The sequence below is a fragment of the Elgaria multicarinata genome, chromosome 18, assembly GCF_023053635.1.
Source record: "Elgaria multicarinata webbii isolate HBS135686 ecotype San Diego chromosome 18, rElgMul1.1.pri, whole genome shotgun sequence".
Taxonomy (NCBI): Eukaryota; Metazoa; Chordata; class Lepidosauria; order Squamata; family Anguidae; genus Elgaria; species Elgaria multicarinata.
The window spans coordinates 18,450,540-18,473,941 of NC_086188.1; the positions used below are offsets into that span (position 1 = coordinate 18,450,540).

General features: G+C 47.2%; 1 protein-coding gene across 5 annotated transcripts in view; it reads right to left on the minus strand.

The window, feature by feature from the left end:
* The window catches only part of NF2 (NF2, moesin-ezrin-radixin like (MERLIN) tumor suppressor), a 114,692-nt gene that overhangs the window by 48,669 nt on the left and 42,621 nt on the right, over window positions 1-23,402 (minus strand). For all 5 annotated transcript variants that reach the window (XM_063143976.1, XM_063143977.1, XM_063143978.1 and 2 more), the window contains exons 5-12: window positions 19,894-19,962; window positions 17,750-17,832; window positions 14,773-14,848; window positions 13,357-13,491; window positions 10,201-10,275; window positions 7,029-7,142; window positions 3,455-3,577; window positions 836-1,053 (exon numbers count right to left, since the gene is read on the minus strand). In XM_063143976.1, coding sequence (XP_063000046.1) covers window positions 836-1,053; window positions 3,455-3,577; window positions 7,029-7,142; window positions 10,201-10,275; window positions 13,357-13,491; window positions 14,773-14,848; window positions 17,750-17,832; window positions 19,894-19,962 — 893 coding nt within the window. The remainder of the gene's footprint in view (window positions 1-835; window positions 1,054-3,454; window positions 3,578-7,028; window positions 7,143-10,200; window positions 10,276-13,356; window positions 13,492-14,772; window positions 14,849-17,749; window positions 17,833-19,893; window positions 19,963-23,402) is intronic.

Genomic DNA, 23,402 nt, shown 5'->3' on the forward strand with positions numbered 1-23,402 from the left:
ATACTAGTGCCTACTGTCAGCTTTGGCTGATACGCCAACTGCACCCCTTCCTAGAGTCGGAAGACCTAAAGACAGTCGTGCACGTGCTGGTAACTTTGAAGCTCGGCTTCTGCAATGCGCTCTACATAGGGCTACCTGTGTGCCTATTCTACTTCAATTAGTTCCAAATATGGCAGCCAGGCTGGTCACCGGTACACCTAGGGGGGACCACATTACACCAGTTTTAAAATCTCTTCACTGGCTTAGTTTCCGGGCGAAATATAAAGTGTTGGTGATCACCTTTAAAGCCCTACACGGTTTGGGCTACCTGCGGGATCGCCTTCTCCCGTACAATCCGGCCCACACTCAGGTCCTCTGGGGAAAATCTACTTCAACCAAAATTAGGCTGACAAGTATTACTCAGAGGACCTTCTCTTCTGCCGCTCCCAGACTGTGGAATGGCCTGCTGGAGGAGACTCATCAACTTAAGTCTTTTAGCATTTAAGAAAGCTATTGAGACTGATTTTTCCAGCAGGCCTATCCAGTGGAATTTTAGGATGTTTTTAGGATGTTTTAATAATGTGTACTATGCTTTTAATCAATTTTATGTATTCATACTTATTGTTGTTCCCTGCTTTGATCCAAACGGAGAGGCGGGTAAGAAATAATTTTGTTGTTGTTGTTGTTGTTGTTATTATTATTATACTAGCCAGGATGGACCGCTGGCCCGGCCCAGCTTCCTATGTTCAAAGCAGTGTTCCATCTAGTGATGTAACCATTCCTGAACAAAAAGGTGCACAGACACATCCGAGAGGGCCAAGCAGGCAGGCAGGTGCGCCTCCTTCCCCCGCCTTACCTTCTTTCAGATTCTTCCGCCATCTTCAGCGCCAGCATCTCCGCCTCCAGCACTTTCTGCTCCATCAGCCGCTTCTCTTCCTCGGTCCGGATGGCCGTAGCCTTGATCCGCTGCATCTCCTGCTCCGCTTCGGCTGCTTTCTGAGCGAGCAGCTTCGCTTCCTCTTCCGTGATCTGCGCTTTTTCAGCCAGCAGGTCTGCTGTTTCTTCAGATCTCATCTGGGCGAGAGGGGTGGAAAATTACAGCCACCTGTCCAATGGCTCGCCGCGTCAAGGGGGGGGGGTCAAGAGTCTCTTCCTAAAAAGGACTCTGGCTTTCCTCTCATAGAAGTGGTAAACCTGCAGCTGAGCCACTTCAGATTGGGGCTCACAAGGCAGAATGCTCCACCATGGCGGTAAAAAAAAATATCCACGCACACAGAAAATTAGCACCTCAGGAAGAAGCCTGGTTAGAGCTCTTCTCCCTGACATGCTAACTTTCTATATTCAGGGGATTTCTTTTTTTATGGAGGAGCACTCAGTCTGTGGCAGTACAGCCCAGATGCAGGCTGACCACGTCCATGAGAAGAAGGTCTCAATCAGTGACGGTTCCACCCAACAGGTGTCAGAAAGAGGCAAGAACCAACTACTACTTGCCCGCCCCGCCCCTGCCCCATCTCCACTCCAGTAAAGGCACCTTCCATGGCTTTTCCACCTGTAAAGAGGCTAGACCAGAATGCTGGGTGTGTTTGTTTCCTTTTTTCCTTCTTCCTTTCGTGTTACATCCATTGTAAGCTATTTTGGCAGAATCTGAATCTCTTATTCTTGGCATAAGACTTAATGGAATTTTAATCACTTAATAATGATTTTAAATTTCTTCCCAAAAAAGGAAAGCCAGTTCAGATGGGTGGGTGACCACCTTAACGGCTACTCCAGGTAGCATAATTACCTTGAGTCATATGTCTATACCAACTGCATGGCTAGCTTTGACTAGCGGTTGTGTCCTTGGCTTCCAGCAGCCTAAAATCTGGATCATAGAATCATGGAGTTGGAAGGGGCCTATAAAGCCATCAAGTCCAACCTCCTGCTCAATGCACGAATCTACCTTAAAGCATATGGGGAAAGATAATGTGGGCTAACCAGTCAAATGGGATTAGGTCCAAAAGGAACATCCGAATTTACTAGAAATTTCTAATCTCACGTAGGGTGACCATATGGAAAGGAAAGGGCTTCTGTAGAACAGTTGCGTAGAAAAGGGAATTCCAGCAGGTGTCCTTTGTATGCTTGCAGCACCTGGTGAAATTCCCTCTTCATCACAACAGTGAAAGCTGCACTAGGTATACTAGAGTGACCGGATACAAAAGAGGGCAGGGCTCCTGCAGCTTTAACTGTTGTGATGAAGAGGGAATTTCAGCAGGTGCTGAATGCATACAAATGGGATGCGCTGAAATCCCCTTTTTGACACAAGTGTTAAAGATACAGAAGCCCAGTCCTCCTTTTCATAGGGTCACCCTATCTCAGACGTTCCAGGGTGAATCAACCTCCCCTCTTCTTTGTCCAGGGATGTCCTCTAGCAAGGATGGTGGCAGGATCCCCTCAAATCCCAGCTCCTGGGCCGCCCAGTGAAAACTGGATAGGTTTCTCACTTCCTTTGCTTCGCCCCTGACTGGAAAGCCCTGCTACAAATGTTCAAATTTCCCTTTATCCAGTGGTTCCATGGCAGACAGTTCTGGGTTACATTCTCTCATTTGCTAGAAACAACCTTTGGGAAGAGATATTGACCAAAAGCTGCATCGGAAGAGTCAAATCTATTAATGGATGCCACTGTGACTAGAGGCTGGACTAGACAGACTTCGTGTCTGTTCCAGGAGGGCTTTTTGTCTGACTGCCCCATCCCACAGCCTTTGGAGAAAGATCTTGTCTAGGTGGAGGGAGCAAAGCACATATATATATAATATTCCAACCCAACAATTCGTAATGCTATGAGCAGATGCAGACTACCTATTCTCCTAAACCGTTATGGTGGTCCATCGCACTCACAATGCAGAGGGGCATCAATGTCAATTTAAGATGTCGCGCAGGACCCCGTCACGAAACGGATGCCTGTTCAGCTTGGCCCACAAAGCAGGAAACCCAGTCACCTGAATACAGCCTTCATCTGTCATAATACTAGAACCCAAAGGGGCCATCCCACAAAACTGAACGGAGGAAGATTCAGGACAGATGGAAAGAAGAACTCCGTCCCACGGCGCTTATTTATTGCATTACTATACCGCCCAATAGCCGAAGCTCTCAAACTATGGGATTTTCTACCGCAAGGTCCAGTGATGGACACCAACCCGGGCAGCATTAAAAGGGGGTTAGACAAATTCATGAAGGCTATCCATGGCTACTGGTCCTGATGGGAGATATGGTACCTCCAGTGTCAAAGGCTTATGTAGACCGGTTGCCAGGGAACATGAGTGCTGCTACATTCATGTCCTACTCATGGGCTTCCTACGGGCAGCTGGCTGATTAATAAGTGAACAAAATGCTGGATTAGATGAACCCTTTGGTCTGATCCAGCGGGGTTCTTCTTACATTCTTACTTATTTGGTGTTAATGGGGAAATGTCACTGCAAGTCAGCCTGAAGAGACCTACCAGGGCTTCATTTGCCATTGTTGCCTCTTCTTTTAATTGCAACAGCCTCCTCTCCAACTCATCCCTCGTTCGCTCCGCCTCTTCTCTCATCTGCTTCTCTCGGGCTAAACGTTGGCGCTCCAGCTAGGGGGAGAAGAGAGGGAAGCAGAAAAGTCATACATATTAAGAGTAACCGATGTGTGCAGATCGTACGTACGCTGCACTAAAAAATTCCATTTATTAGGGCTACGCCAGTGACGGAATCTGTATATTTACTTGGCACAATCAGTTCTGCTTCCACGAGTCAGATTTACAAGAGAATGTATCATGTTTGTTAAGGAGGGGGGTGATTAAAGGCATGGAGTTTGCTGTGGCAGAGTTGAGGAAATTCAGCTTGGTGCACCCTAAGATTTCTGGGTTTTCATTCAATAATTAAGCTGTTTACGTGCCATTATCCTTACGCTATTCCCCTAGATAAGACTTTAAATCTCTACCAGCCCTAACTGGAAGGAAATACTGTATTTCTTCGATTGTAAGACGCCATCGATTTTAAGACGCACACTAATTTCAGTACCACCAACAGAGAAAAAAACCCTAAGACACACCCGCAATTCTAAGACGCACCCCATTTTTAGAAATGTTTATATGGGGGGGAAGTGCGTCTTAGAGTTGAAGAAATAGGGTAGGCCTTTCGTAAGATGACTAACATTAAATACTACGCCAAGCCGTGCAAGAGCACAGAAGGGTACGCAGGGCAATCAGTTGGGGATCTGAAGCCTCGCCCATACTGACAACCAGAAGTTCCAGCCACCCGGCATCCTCTAGCTTCCTCGATTCCACGCAACATTCACACAGGCACAAGCGTCCCTCCTTAAGAGCTGGAAACCTCTCTCTCGCTTTAAACTAAGCACTGAGAATCACAGGATGCCAAACGCTGAAGTTGAGCCGTGAAATTGAAGCGCTGCACTTTGCACACAGCACCGAATAACAGGAGACGATGAGTAGTCGAGTTCATAAGAACAAAAAGGAGAGAGAGAGAGAGAGAGAGAGAGAGAGAGAGAGAGAGAGAGAGCGCAAAGATAATTTATCAAGAGTTCTAAGAGGGCACCTAATTCCTTATTGACCATTCCCATCTGGCAGTGGTTGACAACCAGAGGCTCAGAGCCTCTTAAGGAACAGCTATTGATTGTCCTGTTGTCTATTAATTTGTTCCAAAGGGCTTCGGTTGCCATTAACTCAGACAGGCCTCTCTCTTCTTAAAAGCAGCTGCCAAGTTCTATACAATTATTTATTCTTCACCAAACCCACCGTGAGCCATCATTATCAGAGTCAAAATTACCTTTCCAGCTAGTAAAGATAATGTTTTTATTGGCTTGGCGACACAGCCGAAGACAAGCATCCCTCCCGTCCACCGTCCCTGCACAGCTCAGGATCTTGCTCTCGTGTTCCTCTGGGCCCCTTTGATTTGCACTCTTCGCGCTGAACTCAACCCAAGCCCCTTCGCCTCTGCAAACCCACAGAGACTATCACTGCACTGGCTGCCCACAGCACTAAGCTCTGAGCCAGAGCCGTAACATCCCCTGACACCAGCAAATCCAAGAACAGTACTTTAACCTAACACTCCTCTAAGCTTAGCATCTCTTGGCCCAGGAACCCACTCCGCTGCTGCTGCCGCCGCCACTATCTAGCAGCTTACCCAGAAGTGGCAATCTATATTCCGAGCAGCGCCGTACAGATTAGCTGTGTGGGTTTCAGCAAGTAGAAAAGGTCTACAAGCAGAAAACAATGATTCATACAATCCAATTTGCTGATATGTGCTCATTGGCTCCATGCTGCTGCCTGCAATGTGCTGCGTCTGCTGGCTGGGGCTGACCCGCAGCGGATAAAGCAGGCCAGGCCCCAAATTAGCATGCAGGCAGCATGCAGCGGAGTGTCGCTGCGCATTCCATCACCATCTAATTAGGACACAAGAGCGCACTGCTCCCCCTCCCAGGTCCCGTCTGAACTGCAAGCAGCCTCCCCAAGACAGAGCAAAGGCCACAGGCCAGAAATAGAACAACAGATTTGGGGGGTGGGGGGGGCAGGGTTAAAGATCTGCGTGTGCTCGCATGTGTGAACACTCATTCACTCGGCATTTTTATTTTCTTGCTGAATTGCATTTCTTGGTATGGAAAAGGAAAGAGGAGAAAGAAGGGTAGTTTCAGCTGATTTTCAAGCTTGAAACATAGAATTGTGTCCTGAACATGTGTACCAAATTCCATTCTGGTGTCTCAAAATGCAAAGAATGAATGAAATCTTCCCAAACTACCAAGGAAGAACAAACCACAATCCCTTCAAACAGCGGGACCGATTTTCAGTGGCCCGAGGGACCAAAAAGTATATCAATGAAGAAGAAGAAATGAAAACAACATACATAAAACCACAAAGGATTGCAACTGACTGTGAAGAGACGCCTCTTGTTTAATTTCCCACTTTGTTTATGTATTTGGCAGCTGCACGGCTTTTTTAAGGGTGTTGTTCTCTTAATTTATGTAAATGTGATTTTGTATTTTTATATCCTTGTATTTTTGTTTATGTTTTTTATTTTATTTTAAGTTATCTATTTTTATTCCATTTACGTAGAGCCCATCTTTTTACTAGTATTTTATTTTTCTAACTATGTTAAATTGTGATGGCTTATCGCTTTTAGCAATAAAGATTTCATTCCTTTCTTGCATTTTGAGACACCAGAATGGAATTTGGTACACATGTTCAGGACACAATTCTATGTTTCAAGCTTGAAAACCAGCTGAAACCCAGCATTTGTTTTCGAAGGAGAAAGGAAAGGAGTGCATGCATCGTGATGGGGCACCTTTTTGCCGGACTGAGATACCGTAAATATATCATAAATGTACGTTTCGGACTCAGTTGTGAGTTTGAAGATTGGCGTGCCCCGTTTGGCAAGGGTTGGGTGGAAAAACACAAAATATTGTTATGCAGCATCTAAAGCGAGGCCTCTTGAACATTGCGATTCACTAGTGATAAACTGTAATATTATAGTAGAGTAAATAGATTAAATACAATTTGTCAAGTATAAAAACAAATCCAGGAGGAAAAAATATCACATGCGCACTAATAGCTGTGGGGTGAGGGAGGAAAGTAAGGATCCAGTTCTCAAACAGATCCAAAGCTAAACAGATGACAGCTTGTGTCAGGACGTATCTTAAATCAATCATTTTCATGGAAAATCAAGGGCAGCAGAGCAGTTCAGCTACTAACCCCGCCATGCAACAGATTGTGAACAGTTCACATACAAGTCTCCTAAATGTGGTCAGTGTTGGCATTTGCTCAATACAGTCCAACAATCCCAAATGAATTTTATGAATTTCTGGAAATATATATTTCTCAAACTAAGTCACATTTAAGTGACTGCCAACATTCAGTGGTGTGCTTCTCAGGTTCTGGACACTTGCGAAATTTAGCTCTGATAGTCATCTCCTGCATGGGAATGCCAACATTTGCCAAAGTTCAGACGTTCGCTGGAACGCTTTATGGGCTAGCAGTTTCCTTCTGGGTCATTCAACTGGATGTTTATAGAAATCAGCCCCTCTCTCACCTGTTTCCTGGCCTTCTCCTCCCTGGCCTGGGCTTTCATCTGCTGGACTTCAAGGGAATCGGCTTTCCTCCTCCTCATGAACAGGTCATGGTTCCCAATGCACAGCTGAAGGATCTGTTCCAGCCAATGAGAAGGGGGAGGAGGACGTTGGACAACTTCTTTGAACAGCATTTGAACAGCACTTTTCTCCCATCTATCTCAGAGAATTGCATGGTAAGCCAACATATGGAGCGTTTCCACTACCTATGTTTATTTCTTCGGGTGTTACATTCATATCCTGCCTTTTCTTCAAGAAATCCAAGGCTAGCCGTCCCCAAACTGGTATCTTATCGATGCCTTGGATTACAACTCCCAATTCCTGATCATTGCCCATGCTGGCTGGGGTTGATGGGATTTGAAGTCCAAAATATCTAGAGGACAGCAGGGTGAGGAAGGCTGTGTTTTATCCTCACAACCCTCTGAGGTCGGTTAGGCTGAGAGTCTGTGACTGGTCCCAAACACCCAGTGAGCTTCATGGCCAAGTGGGGACTAGAACCCGGGTCTCCTGAGCCCTGGTCCAACACTTTAACCCACTACACCACAGAGTCTCTCCTCCAAGAAGTGGCGGCATGGAGAACAGTTTAAGGAGGCCTCCACATGGCACCTCTAATGTCTAGACCAGACTCACATTCCTATGCAGACTTTGTAATAACAGGAACACCGCAGGCTGTCTCATACCAAGTCAACCCATTGGTAGGGTGACCATATGGAAAGGAGGACCGGGCTCCTGTATCTTTAACAGTTGCAAAGAAAAGGGAACTTCAGCAGGTGACATTGTTATGCATGCAGCATCTGGTGAAATTCCCTCTTCCTCACCACAGTGAAAGCTGCAGGAGCCCTGCCCTCTTTTGTATCTGGTCAATAGGGCAGGGTTCCTGCAGCTTTAACTGTTGGAGAGGGAATGTCCCCAGGTGCTGCATGCATACAAATGACACCTGCTGAAATTCCCTTTTCTATGCAACTGTTAGATACAGGAGCCCTGTCCTCCTTTCCGTATAGTCACCCTTCCCAATGGTCCCTTTAGCTCAGTAGTCTACAATTCTGGCAAAAGCTCTCTGGAGTTTCAGACAGGCTTTTTTCTTCCTCAGCTGGGGATTGAACTGGGACCTTTGGTCTACAAAACATGTGTCCTACTACAGAGTTATACACCCCTTTCCCCTGAAGGGGGAAAGAATCACCCATTCCCAGTGATCCCATAATTATTTTCACTTATCCAGATACCTTTATCCAGATACTCTTGAAAATTAGGCCCTAACTAGTTTGAAGGGGTTTCAGGTGCCCTTTGACAGGCAAAAAATCACAGAATCATAGAAACACAAAATAGTAAAGTTTGAAGGGGCCTATAAGGCCATTGAGTCCAACCCCCTGATCAGTGCAGGAATCCACCTTAAAACATCCCTGGTAGATGGCTGTCCAGATGCATCTTGAATGCTTCTAGGGTGGGAAAGAAGGTCATTGGTTCCAATGTCATACTTCTCTAACAGTCAGGAAGTTTTTCCTGATGTCCAGACGGAATCTGGATTCCTGTAACTTGAGCCCATTAGTCTGTGTCCTGCACTCTGGGAGGATCAAGAAGAGATCCTGGCCCTCCTCTGTGTGACAACCTTTCAAGTATTCGAAGAGTGCTATCATGTCTCCCCTCAATCTTCTCTTCTCCAGGCTAAACATGCCCAGTTCTTTCAATCTCTCCTCACAGGGCTTTGTTTCCAGACCCCTGATCATCCTGGTTGCCCTCCTCTGAACACGCTCTAGCATGTCAGCATCCTTCTTAAGTGTGGTGCCCAGAACTGGACATAGTACTCAAGATGAGGCCTAACCAGTCCCGAATAGAGGGGAACCAGTACCTCGTGCAATTTGGAAGCTATGCTTCTATTAATGCAGCCCAGAATAGCATTTGCTTTTTTTTTTTTTTGCAGCCACAAGAAACCACTGGCAGCTCAAGGGAATTAACTTAGTTCAGAGAGTCAGTTCCCTTGGCAGTAACAGGCAGCAAGAGCCATGAAGGCTCTGGTTCAGGATAACCCTCCAGCTGAACGTTCCCCAGGGAGTTAATACTATTGCCACTCAAGGTGTGCAGAAGACAGGGCAAATTAGTGCTCACCAGTGGGATGGGTCAATACCTTACACCAAGTGTTAAACTCATCAGTGGGTGAGCTCATGAAAAACTCCAGGTAAAACAGGAGAAATGAGGAGAACTCCCATCAATGAGGCTCCTGAATAGTGATAAGAGGAAGCAATCGCACTTCCAAGGGAGGAAACCAATGGAGGCCCTGAAGGGAAAGGTGGGTTTTTGGGGGAGAGGGGGTGTTACCCAAGAGCTTGCTGTTTTCCACACACTCCAAGAGACCGATTTCTCAGTGGGATCTACCAACGACTCAAAGCAAGCCCTGATGCGGCTGTTGAAACTGTGGCTTCTTCCTGGCCAAATAAAGAGCCACTCACAAATATTTGGAGGCAAACGCCTAGCTCACTAAGCGTTCTTCAAATCCCTCAGAAAAATATTCCTCAAAAGGGAGGCGTGCAACCATTGTCGGGCAGCACCTACTTCTTATTAGGCTCATGCCTACTCCGTATCAGACGAAAGGGGAGTCTTCCTACAGCCCATTTGTTATATGTGCTAATAGGAACATAGGACCAATGGTCCATGGAGCCCAGTACTGCTGACACTGACCGGCAGCGGCTTTCCAGGGTTTGAGGCAGGAATCTGTCCTAGCCCTGACGGGAGATGTTGAGGATTGAATCTGGGACCTTCTGGTGGGTGGAGTTTGCAGTTTAAATTTAGACTGTGGGTGGAAAACAGCACAGGAGGGAGGCCAAGACAGGATTAATAACCCTGTGGGGTGGGAGAGACAAGGGATGAATGTGATTCACGCAGCTGCACATACTTGAGCTTCGTTTCAGCCGGGACCATTTGAAGCTCCCCGTAACCCCTGTCGTTCAGGATCCTCATACAGACTCCGCAGCAGCTCTCCAGGTTTGCAGGAACCCAGGAGCCTGTGGGGCTCCCCGGACCTTTCCGTGATTTCTTTCTTGCATTTCCCACCACAGAGTTTAGGAATGGCTGCCTTGGGAGAACGCCTACATCACTGCTCAGCAAAGAGCATCACCAACACAATTCCACCTCTGTACCTACCAGTTTATTCACACGCAGCTTGGAGGAGTTGAATTTGAAGACGTCGATTTTTTTGTCCAGGGGCTTTATCGTAAACTGTAAGGGAGGCAGAACTTGTCAGTGTGATTTAAAATGACGGTGGGGAGAAAAGCAGAGGGAAGTGAGCATCGGAAGCAGGTAGACCAGGAGAGAAACAAGTTCTCAGGACGCACCAAGATTGCATCCTGGATTATTCTACAGCAAAACAGATTATCTCCTGGATTATTCTACTGGCACGAGGGCTTTTGCTGTGAAAGACTCTGCAGACATTTCTCTACCCCCTGAAGAAAGTCTCAAAGCAAGGGACAGGCCGAAATGCATCGCGCTTTTTGTCAATTCGTTTATTCTTGCCTCTTCATAATTTGTTTCTCATCTGGTGTACCTGATTTAAAGTAACAACAACAACAACAGAAGAGGACGAGGATACTGCAGGATGGCTAAACCAAGTCATGGGAGCATTAGACAGGAAGCCCCATGTAGCCCAGTATTGTCTACATGGACTGGCGCTGGTTCTCCTTGGTTCCAAGCCAGGTATTGAGTCTGGAACCTTTGGCGTACAAAGCACGCGCTCTGTCACTGAGCTGAAGTCCTTCCCTAAATGAGGAACACATCTGAGGTTTACTTTCTGGCTGACTGCCAATGCAGAATCAATCAAGGGACAACCAGTCCCCTGAGGATTGGGGAAGTTCAGTACCTTGCAGGTCTTTGTATACTTTCAGGGGCTTTTTCACAGGCCACAAACTAGATCCAAAAGCAAAGCCAATTTGCAACATCGGTAAGCGCAAAGGGGAAGACGGTTACGGGACAGTGCGAACGAGAGCCTGGAACCAAACCGGGAGCCAAAGCAGCTGCAGCAAAATTAAATTGCTCCGTGAGGTGGCTGGTTGGGAGATTCACATCTTAAGAACGTAAGAAGTGCCCCTGCTGGATCGGACCAAGGGTCCATCTAGTCCAGCATTCTGTTCACACAGCGGCCAACCAGCCATCGGCCAGGGAGCAACAAAGCAGGACATGATGCAACAGCACCCTCCCAACCATGTTCCCCAGCAACTGGTGTATACAGGCTTAGTGCCTCAGATACCGGAGGTAGCACATAGCCAACAGGGCTAGTAGCCATGGATAGCCGCCTCCTCCAGGAATTTATCCAGCACCCTTTTGAGAGCCTTTTTTGGCTGAATGGCGGCATAAAAATGCTTAAATAAATAAATAAAGCCACCCCAATGGGTGGTCATCACCACATCTTCCTCCTTTCCTCCTCAGGAATACACAGAGAAAGCTGCAACTGGCAATTTCTTGCCCAAAATGTACACAGGGGGAGGAAGGTTCTATTTCTTGAGTCCTAGAGAGAGAATCAAGGTGTCTCGTGCAAGCAAAGGGCTGTTGTTTCATTTTGGCAGCCTAGAGCGAAAGTGCGACATGTCGGCTTCGATTTCAACTCTTGCAAAAAAAAAATCCCCAAGTTCCCTGCCAGCAACGGGGGCGAGGAAGCACCATCCCCAGTTCCAGGCGAACACTTGCTAATTGCCACACTAGATTAAACACCTCTGATGTGTCAGTGAGGCTGTCCCAGGCCACCATTAAGCCTGCTTACTATCATGTCAGATCTCACTTGCAGGAGCCATCTTATTACAAGGATTATTGACACGATAAAAGATGACAGAGCCTTCCCTCAAGGGGCAGGTCTATTACAGGCTATTATGTTCCAAGGCCTAGCAGACAAGGGCTTGGGCTCGCGATTCCTGGAGGAACGGCGCAGTCGGAAAACTTAAACCGAGGAGACCTGCCCATCGCCAGCAAAATGTCTTGTAGAGCCACAAAAAAATGCTAATAGGATTATTTATCCAATTTTTAAAAAAGAAAATGAAAAGAGACTATCAAGAGCTAATTGCTTAAGGCTTCAGAAATGAAAGTAACTGAAGTGGGACATTTTAAGCTCTTTGCCCTCAGCAGTTCGTGCCTAAATATTATCCACCGTACCCCACAAAAAAAATGCTAATTTCTTTTGCAAATCACTATTTGGATCAATCCTGAAGAAAAAGGAACTCCGTCAGTATTTTCCAGTACAACGGGGGAGGGGGGATTCTCTATCCAGAGTAAAAACTGGTGCCTCTGGGTGGTTTTGGTTTTTGTTTTTACTAAATTCTGTGCAGTACCGGTGGATAAATCAGGTCCAAAGGCTCTCGTTTCGCATAAGCACAGTGAAAAGGGCAATTAAAGGCCCGCGTAGAGACCCGGCAGGGCAGGCAATCTCAACTGGTGAGCTCTCCATCTGCCGGGTCAAGCATAGCAAGGCAATTTTCATTTTAAAACTGTATGTCAAAAGTTTCTGTAAAAAAAAAAAGAAGAAGAAGAAGAAATGGCTCCAGAACCGGGAGCTTCTCTTCTTTCTTGATTTTAACAAATATACACACAAGATTAAGAGCTGCCTTCCCCAACCCGGTATTGAACTGAAGCTCCCATCATTCCATGGTCTAAGAATGTATTTATTTTTAAAGAGACCGTCATTACTTAAGGATTCTGGAATAAAAATAAACGGCGGAACATTTTAATCGCTTTGACCATATTAGATCATGCAGAAACATTATCGAGTGAAGGTAAAACAACATGTTTTGGGGACTGGGAGCTTAAGAGGCAGGCTCCTGCGACCTGGGATCGTGTCCATCTGATCCAGCCGGGAGAGGAAGCCTGCAAAGCAAGGGGCCAGTCAGGGGCTGCTGTTGTCCTGCCTTGGGGGTTTGCATAGTCTGTGGAACCTTCCAACTGCTTCCTAGCAGACTCAGGCTCCCAGCAAAGGACCATCTCACCCCCCAGCGGCAACATCTTTTTGGGACTGGGAGCTTAAGAGGCAGGCTCCTTTGGGGGTGTTGTGTATTTTAAACATTTTTTTTTTGTACATTTCTTTTCCTATGTTTTAAAATGAATGTTTTAAACTTTGTAATACCGCCGTGAGGCCCAGTATTGGGCAAAAGGTGGAATACAAATAAATAATAGTAATAGTTGAGAACTCTTCACCTGATGAGACTTTGGCCAGAGTGATCCTAGCCGAGCAAAAGATGAAAGAAAGACCCAAATCTATGACTGCCGATCCAACATTTGTACAGAAGGGCTGGAGGACTGGGGGGGGGGGGCGGTGCCTACCTCCTTATCACTGTAAGAAACGTTCCGAATCTCATTCCACGGGAAGGAAATTTTAGGAGTCAGTTTGTTTTCTGGATCATATATGTGGAGACCCAAGGCATCAACCCCAAGCAATAGCTCGGTTCCCTTCTTGTTCTGAAAGGAAAGGAAAAGAAAAGAACAGGTCATTTTTATTGGGATCTGCATCGCAGATCTGATGTAAAGATTCCATCATTGGTCAATTGTTCTGCTGCATCAACTTGGTCAAAGCGGGGGTGGTGGGCAGAGAAGAGAGCATTCAGGCTTTCCTAGGTAGAGCGAACTGCAGTGGCAGTGACTCATTCAACCCCCTCGGGAAACCTCTCAATGCACCTTGCTGGTTGCAGGTGAAGTTACAACAGGAAAGCTGCCAGCACAGCAAAGGTTCTGCGTAAAACTCTCCTCTGCAAAACAGGAGCAAGTTTTTAGCAAAATGGCCTAAGGAAGAGGATGGGGTTGCACTCCCCCTGAAGGAGCAGGTTTGTAGTTGGGGGTTCTCCTAGAACCATCTTTGTCACTTGAGGCTCAGGTGGCCTCGGTGGCACGGAATGCTTACTACCAACTCCGGTTGGTGGCCCAGCTACGCCCCTATCTGGACAGGGATAACCTAGCTTCAGTTGTCCATACTTTGGTAACTTCCAAATTAGGTTACTGCAATGCCCTCTACATGGGGAAGCCTTTGAAGACGGTCCGGAAGCTACAGCTTGTGCAAAATGCAGCGGCCAGATTGATAGCTGGAACAGGGAGGTTTGAGCATATAACACCGATTCTGGCCCGCTTGCATTGGCTGCCTATATGTTTCTGAGCCCAATTCAAGGTGCTGGTTTTAACCTATAAAGCCCTACATGGCTTGGGACCACAATACCTGATGGAACAATACCACAATACCTGATGGAACGCCTCTCCCAACATGAAACTACCCGTACACTGCGCTCAACATCTAAGGTCCTCTTCCGAGTGCCTACTCTGAGGGAAGCTCGAAGGTTGGCAACAAGGGAGAGGGCCTTTTCAGTGGTGGCCCCCCAATTGTGGAATGATCTCCCCGACGAGGCTCGCCTGGCGCCCACACTGTTATCTTTTTCGGCGCCAGGTCAAGACTTTTCTCTTCTCCCAGGAATTTTAATAGCATTTAACTACGTTAAGTTTGTTTTTAATGGACCCCAGAATTGTTGTTTTTAAATGGATACTGTTGTTTTTATACTGTTTTTTATGTTTTTGATGGTTTTTAAATTTTGTATACTTTTAATGTTTACCATTTTTAATTGTTGTAAACCGCCCAGAGAGCTTCGGCTGTGGGGTGGTATATAAATATAATAAATAAATAAATAAATAAATCTTCCCTCGCTTTTGCTTCACTTTTCTCCTTCAAAAGTGCAAAAAACAGCCCCGAGACCTTACCCGAATTGCGAAGTAGTTCACACCGTACATCTCTAGATCCTGGGCTATCTTCAGATACTCCATTTCAGCTTCGTCGCTGTAACATGAACAGGAGGGAGGGAGGACCAAAGAGTAAAACAGGTTCTTAGCTTGACAAGCTTCTTTCATACTAGGATCACAGCCGTCTCAAGGCGTTAAAACTTGGTTTACAAGCAAGGCCAACGCAGCCCAGAGCTGGTGAAATATTCTTGTACTGTGAGAAGATCCACGCGATGGTGTGTATTCCATCACGAAGAGCAGTCTTCGTAAGAACGATTCAAACACAGAAAAGTTACAGAGATGTGGATTAGCTCTTAAAGAATTCCTTGCATCGTGGTTCAGTTGCCCATGACGAAGAGTAATCTCTCAGAACGTGTCGGCACACAAATATATTGGGTATTAAACCTTGCAGTGGTCGGTTTTGTTTTTGTGTGGCTTTTACAGCTGCCTTTTAGATCCTCCTTGTGCATCATGTCCAGAGGAATGATAAAACTCTGATCATTTCTGTGGATAGAAGTGCTGCCAAGGAAAACCCTCTACTCACCATGTACAGGGCAGCAAGGTTATTAACAGGGACTGGCTGGCGAGATCACATCACGCCAGTCCTTTTCCAGCTTCATTGGCTGCCAGTCCAGGTCCGGGCCCAATTCAAAGTGCTGGTATTGACATTTAAAGCCCTAAACGGTTTGGGGCCAGGCTATCTGAAGGAACGCCTCCTCCCATATGTTCCTACCCGGACCTTAAGATCATCTACAGGGGCCCTTCTCCGTGAGCCCCTGCCAAAGGAAGTGAGGCAGGTGGCTACTAGGAGCAGGGCTTTCTCCGCTGTGGCACCCCGGTTGTGGAACGAGCTCCCCAGAGAGGTCCGCCTGGCGCCTACACTGTACTGCTTTCGTCGCCAGCTGAAGACCTTTTTATTCACTCAGTATTTTAACACTTAATTTTAACTTAAATTTAAATTTTACTGTTTTAACTCTGTATTTTAATCTTATATCAACTTTGCTGTGTGGTTTTATCCTGGTTGCGCTTTTTATACTGTATTTCGTAATTGTGTTTTAACCTGTTGGGTGTTTTACTGTGGTTTTAATTTTTGTGAACCGCCCAGAGAGCTTCGGCTATTGGGCGGTATAAAAATGTAATAAATAAATAAATAAATAAATACCCCCAAAGCTCTCTTCTCACTCTCAGGCCATGGCTAGACCTAAAGGGTCTAGCGCAGCAGAGGAGGGAGGATCTCGCGATACGGTTCTTGCACGATCTCCCCCTGGTCTATTATTTATTTATTTATTTTATTTTATTTATTTATTTAGAATATTTATATACCGCTTCCCATTGAAAAATTTCGGAGCGGTGTACAAGATAAAATGAAAATAAAAACAGAATAAAACAGTTAAAACAAAATTTAAAAGAAGCAAAAGCAGAGATCCAAGGCTGCATATTAAAGAAAGGCTTCTTGGAATAAAGATGTTTTCAGGAGGCGCCGAAAGGAGTACAAGGTTGGCGCCTGCCTGACCTCCAGAGGCAGGGAGTTCCACAGGAGGGGGGCCACCACGCTGAAGGCTCTTCCCCTGGTGGATTCCAGTCGGAGGATGGATCTAGGTGGAACCACCAGGAGCAGGCCCTCGGATGACCTCAGTGACCGGGCAGGTTGGTAAGGGAGAAGGCGCTCTCTCAGGTATCCTGGTCCCAAGTTATTTAGGGTTTTGTACACAAGTACAAGAACCTTAGACCTGGCCCGGTAGCGAATAGGCAGCCAATGCAGTTCCCTCAGCAGAGGAGTTACATGCTGGAAAGGAGCAGCTCCAGACAACAGCCGAGCTGCAGCGTTCTGCACTAGCTCCAGCTTCCGGAGCAGCTTCAAGGGCAGCCCCACATAGAGCGCATTGCAGTAATCCAAACTTGAGATTACCAATGCCTGTACCACCGTGGCCAAGCTATCCCTGTCCAGGAGAGGCCGTAGTTGGCGAACCAACCGAAGATGGTAAAAGGCACTCCGAGCCGTGGCGGCTACTTGAGCCTCCAACGACAGAAATGGGTCTAAGAGTACCCCCAAACGACGAACCTGTTCTTTCAGAGGCAGAGCAACCCCATCCAGAACAGGCAATGAGCCTGTCTCCCGGACTTGTCTACACGCGGCGCGCAATGTCCTAGGAGGAAGAAGACGTCGCGCCCGTCATTTTGTTAATTTTTTTAAAGGAGATGGAGCACTCGTGCGCAAAACATTAAGTGGTGTTTTTTTAAAAAAAAAAATCCCCGCTCTCCCCACCCTACCCGATGGGCACAGAGCTCCCAGCTCTTTGCAGTTACTCGCGAGGAGACAGGACAAACCGTGATACACACCCACATGTTCCGTGAAAAAAGGGTAGGCCGCTATCCTGCTCCCGGGATGCCCTGTGCGTCATGTGAACGCATGGGGATGATCCCAGGGCGATCCCTGGGACATCGGCTGGTCTAGCTATGCCCTCACTCTCTCTCCCTCTCTCTACACACACACACACACACACACACACAACTGCATGAGAGCAATTTACCTATGATGCAATCCCAAGCAGTGTGTGAGCACGGGGCCAACTGCATGGGCCTTTTCTACTATTCTACACCTTCCTCCCTTGTGGGGTGGCGACTGGGTGAGAAAGATCCACGTGATCTGACTTGCCCACGTGGCTGCACTGCTTTTAAAGCTGTTTTGTAGTTGTTTTAAATGTCTGTTTCTGTGTATGTTGTACGTTTCTGTAGTTTGAAATTCCATATATTGTCTTTAAGCGTTTTAATCTTATGTAAACCGCCTAGAGAGCTTCGGCTATGGGGCGGTATACAAATGTAATCAATAACAAAATAATAATAGTAACAGCTATGTGGGATCTTGCCAAAGGGAAGCAGCTCCCACATAGCTGTGCACTGGACTCCACTGACATACATCAACCACCTCCAACATGGCGGCTTTTCTCAAAGGACTCACCTGGCTCTGCCTCGATGCTGGCCGTACCAGGCAGTGATTCTTTCCTCCCACATTTCTGGGGTCATCTGGTACAGGTTGATCACCTGGAAGTGAGACACAACGGAGGAAGGTCAGCTCAGCTCAGCCTGGTCTCGCTTCAACAAGGACCCGTGCAATCGAGTTGTCAGAGTTAGACCAGGTTGGAAATTCCTCCTCAAGCATGAAGCTCACCAAGCGCACAATCCTATGTATGTTTAGGCAAACCAAAAAAAAAAGCCCTACAATTCCCTGGGGAATGCTAGGAGAGGTAGGGCTATTTCTGTCTCAACATGCTTAGGATCGCACCTTATGTGATGCTATTTATCTTTTAGCCACAGCTGCCTAGTTTCCCAAACCATGTGAGTCAGCCTTCCTCAACCTGGGGCGCTCCAGATGTGTTGGACTACAACTCCCAGAATGCCCCAGCCAGCTCTGCTGGCTGGGGCATTCTGGGAGATGCAGTCCAACACATCTGGAGCGCCCCAGGTTGAGGAAGGTTGAGTAAGTGAATCAGAAAAGGTGGCTGCACGAGCATCTGAACACAGCAGTTTATGTACCTTTTCCAACACTAATCTTTGCATCAGAAAAAAATAATGGCAGAAGCCTCTTCCTGTTTATTGACTTACAGATCATGACATTATTTGCCTAGGCAGACAAAATCTAGGGATTCTTTAAACTCTAAAAAAAAGGCAGAGGCACATGGCCTTTTTGGTTCCGAAGGCTACACTCGGCAGGGCCAGGGGAACACACACACACACACACACACGCCTGGCTAATACTAGCAAGAAACATCCTTCCCTCTGTCTGACTGTTCACTGGAGATTTGAGATAAGCAAGGGAATCCCCTCTCTCTGATGGAGGAACAGAGATAAGGAAAGGGTTCCCTTGCTAATGCTAGCGTGGGAAACCCCAGGCCCTGCCGCCGGAGGTGTCTGGTGACCCACCGGAAATGGCTTGCCACGTTGTGTCTTTCGCACCCCCTGCCCTGAAGAAACGAAGTTAAAGACGCTGCAAGAGAGGTGGAAAGATCTCTCTGTTTCTGTTTTCATTCGAGAACCCTTAGGAAGCAGACCAAGGAGGAGCCAAAATGCGGTCATTCTATTAGCAGGGCTGAGAACAGTAGTCTGGAGAGAGGCAGTTAAAATGTTCTGGTATTCTTTAATGATTATTTTACACTCAAGGAGCCCAGGAAACTGCCTTATACAGTCGTAAGAAAATAAGAGACTTGCTAGATTAGACCAAGGGTCCATCTAGTCCAGCAATCCGCTCACACAATGGCCAACTGGGAACTCACAAGCAGGACACGAGCGCAAAAGCACCCTCCTGGCCATGTTCCCCAGGAACTGGTGTACGTAGGTTTACTGCCTCTCATACTGGAGGTAGCAGTGAGCCATCAGGATTAATTGCGATGGATGGCCTTCTGCTCCAGGAACTTGTCCAACCCCCATTTAAAGGGGGTATTTTATATCATGTTTTTAGACTGTTTGTTTTATACTTTTAATGGTTTTAGTTTTTGCGAACTGTCCAGGGAGCTTCGGCTGTTGGGCGGTATAAAAATGTGAATAATAATAATAATAATAATGCCATCCAAATTGGTGACCGTCATGTCCTGTGGTAGCAAATACCATGGTTTAATTATTTGTCCTGATTCTCCCACCAATCAGCTTCGTGGGATGACTCTAGGTTCTAGTATTTTGAGAGGGGGGGGGAAATGCCTCCCTCTCCACCTTCTCCACACCAGGCATAATCCTGTACACCTCTGTCATGTCTCCCTTAGACGCCTTTTCTCCAAGCTGAACAATCCCAGCTGTTGTAACCTCGAGTTGTTCCAGCCCCTCAATCAATTTGGTCAGACCCTTGGTCCACCTAGCTTATTGTCTTCCCTCCTGATGTTACAGACTACAACTCCCATCACGCCCGAGACTGGCCATGCTGGCTGGGGGTTGATGGCCATTGCAGTCCACCACATTTGGAGGGACGTGGGATTTTGAAGACTCATCCGCACGACCTGTCGGCAGCTCACCAGGGTTTCCGGCAGGCGTCCCTCCCGCCTCTGCCTGGGGATCGGCACCGCTGAGCTACGCCGCCTTCCTTAGTGCACATCCAGCTGAGTGAGTGAGCCTTACCCGTTTTGGAAGCAACTCCTCTTGGGCCAAGAAGCCACGCTTGTGAACGGTGGGGTCGTAATCTCCAAACTGCAAAGACACAAAGATTTGTAGGGTAAGAACTACGTAGTGTCATACGACGCAGTGCCAGCTCACAAAGAGCCACAGGAAGCTGTTAGGGAAAGTGCACGCTCCTTGCTGACCCATCTGCATCACGCCTCTGACCGTTCTCTCTTCTATTTTGGGCAGCGCAAGGGGGGTTCAACTCTTCTCTTTGACTGCGCCAAGGTCAACGCAGTCACCTTGTTCGTCTGAAAGCTTTTTGCATCTCCTCCCACCCCTCAAAGAACCCTTAAAACCAGAACCTGCTGTACCCGGCCCTTAAAAAATCTCAAATTCTGTTTCAAGGTAACCAAAGTCCTATTATTTACTATTAAGATGTCTATACCAATTTTAATCTCCCCAATGAGGCTCGCCTGGCACCAACATTGTTGCCTTTTCGGCGCCAGCTCAAGACTTTTCTCCAAGGCATCTAACAGCGTAGGTTGAGTTTTAACTGCCTCAGAATAGTTGTTTTAAATGGATATTATCTAATCTGTCTTTATGGTTTTAAATTTTGCACGTCAGTTTTAATGTCCAGTATTTAATCTTTGTAAACTGCCCAGAGAGCTTCAGCTATGGGGTAGTATATAAATGTAATAAAACAACAACACATAAATCAACAATAGCGATGCGCCCAATAACCTACTCACTGTCTTCCCGGGCTCACCAAAATTCTAGAGTAAGTAAAACTATGTTCTGCAACTCATGTCGGTTCCACGATGCTGTTGTGTAATTTTATTTTGTCTCCGTTCATTGTGGGCAGAGGGAAGCTGCTTGACCAGGCACTGAAATCCTGACAGCCTGAAAATTCTGCTGAGCTTTGGAGGTTTCACGGGCCACCACTTAGGCAATTTTACGCCTACGAAATAAAAGCTGGGCAATTCCTGCCAAGCCAATATTTATGATATGGTCACAAAACTTGGCCCCTGAGAAAACAAGCTGGCAGCAATGGGGTTGTTGTTTTTTCATAGGATATTTAGGAAATTAATGGAATCTGTGGAAGATGGAACATGTAAATCTTGCAGGTTTGCACAGAATCAGGAACCCTGAGAACCAACAAAAGGGTTATAATTGTGGCTGAATTTGTATTGACTGAAGAGCCCAGGGGGTGGGGTGGGGTGGGGTGGACTGGGGTGGACTGGAAGACGTCAAACATGGGGACGAGGCCAAGGGACTACGCTTCCATTTCTCTGTTAAAGCTCCTTGCAGAGGTTGACCTAGCATGACAAGGTACTCTAAACAAAGAAATTGGAAGCCTCGGGATTTGAGCTCCTGTGGGTTCAAGTAGGGTGAGCATATGAAAAGGAGGAGCCCTGTATCTTTCACGGTTGTGATGAAGAGGGCATTTCACCAGGTGCTGCATGCATACCAATGACACCTACTGAAATCCCCTTTCCAATGCAACAGTTCAAGATACAAAAGCTTTGTCCTCCTTTCCATATGGTCACCCTAGATCAGTGGTTCTCAACCTTCCTAATGCCGCGACCCTTTAATACGGTTCTTCATGTTGTGGTGACCCCCAACCATAAAATTATTTTCGTTCTTCTCTACACGATCCATTGTCATGGGATGGTTTGCTAATGAAAATAATACATAACAATAGCTTTAATAATGCAAAAGATGATACATGACATAGTTCAGTCAATACAGTTTCCTAAGACCATCGGAAATATGTGTTTTCCGATGGTCTTAGACGACCCCTGTGAAAGGGTCATTCGACCCCCAAAGGGGTCCCGACCCACAGGTTGAGAACCGCTGCCCTAGATGATCAAGCCCCGACGCTCTTTCAGCTTCCAAAGCGAGCAGCGGAGTGCAAGGGAAGCCCAAAGTGTGACGCTGCTGGAGTGGCCAGGCCCAATATTCACGCTGGGAGCCTGGCCTCCTTCCTTTACCGGCCCAACAGGGCAGCCTGCCTTCTGTGCCGGCTGTACGTAGAGTCTCGAGGTTCCAGCTGCAAGTATCCCTGAGCTTAGAGGCCTTCCAAGTTTGGATACTCTGACAACGGAAGTGGTTCAATGTGGGACGGGCACCTGTGGCGGTGCCGCTTCCAAGTTTTCGAGGGCCCCTGGGCAAGACCCACCCCCAATGAGCCCCCTCCCTCGGCCAGCCTCCCTTCTCACCACCACTGCAACCTGCTGCCATTGCTCCTCCTTGCTACCCTTGCTCACTTGGCAGGCAGAGAGCCAGGGAGGAAGTAGGCCGCGGCGTCTCCTGCTTCTCCTTCCCACCACCACCAACGTTGCCTGGGCCAGGGCCAGAGCGAGACGCAAGTGGACAAGAAGGTTGCCATGGGGAAGAAGAGGAGCAAGACCAGGCGGCTCTTGTCCGTGGGCCCCTGTTGGGGTGTGGGCCCCTGGCAGATGCCTCACCATGCTGACCTTTGATGCTGGCCCTGACCTGCTGGTTAAGCAACAGCCCTAAAGAGGCACCTTACTGTACTGTATGCAGCGGGGCAGGTGGCAACTGTTCCGGTCTCTCTCTCTCTCTCTCTCTCTCTCATGTGGATTCCAGTTAATGCATTCTGACCATTGACATGACTTTCCTTGCAAGCGAGATTTAGATGGGCAGTGGAAACGTTTCAGACAGCAATCTGTCCGGCTGCCAAAAGCTCTCTTACCTAAATTGGGTCACTAAATGGTACTGAATCATTATTCATGTGAGTTCATAGGATCCATCATTTTGTGCCGATACCCTTCAAATAACGAGAAACCCAATGAAACAAATCACTTTGGAAATTGAGAACTCGGGGCAGCTCCTCCTGCAACACATCGCCAGAGGGGCAGTCTACAGCGAGGGCATGTAACAACCCTCTCCAAGCAGGGGATATAAGGGAGAGTGATTTAGAAGTGACATCTACCGGAAACATTCAGATTGGATTTTGGCCGCCAATGCAATGCCTTGCCATCAGCCATTTATAAAGCCAAGACGTGATTTCCTTTAGTAATTAACCCCAGTATGCAAGACGCCCCACGCCTCCATGTTCTCTAACCACTACACGAGTGGGGTGTCGTGGTTAGAGAGTTGGATTAGAATTCGGGAGATCTTGGTCTTATTCCCTGCTCAGCCATGACGCTCACTGGGTGACCTTGGGCCAGTGACTGACTCTCAGTCTAGCCTTCCTCACGTGGTCATTGTAAGAATACTATGGATGGTGCTATATAAATAAATAACCCCCTGCTCAATGCAGGAATCCACCCTAAAGCATCCCTGACAGATGGTTGTCCAGCTGCCTCTTGAATGCCGCTAGTGTGGGAGAGCCCACAACCTCCCTAGGTACCTGATTCCATTGTCGTACTGCTCTAACAGTCAGGAAGTTTTTACTGATGTCCAGCTGGAATCTGGCTTCCTTTAACTTGAGCCCGTTATTCCGTGTCCTGCACTCTGGGACATATGAAGGACCATGTAAGCTGCCTTGGGTTCCTCCTTGT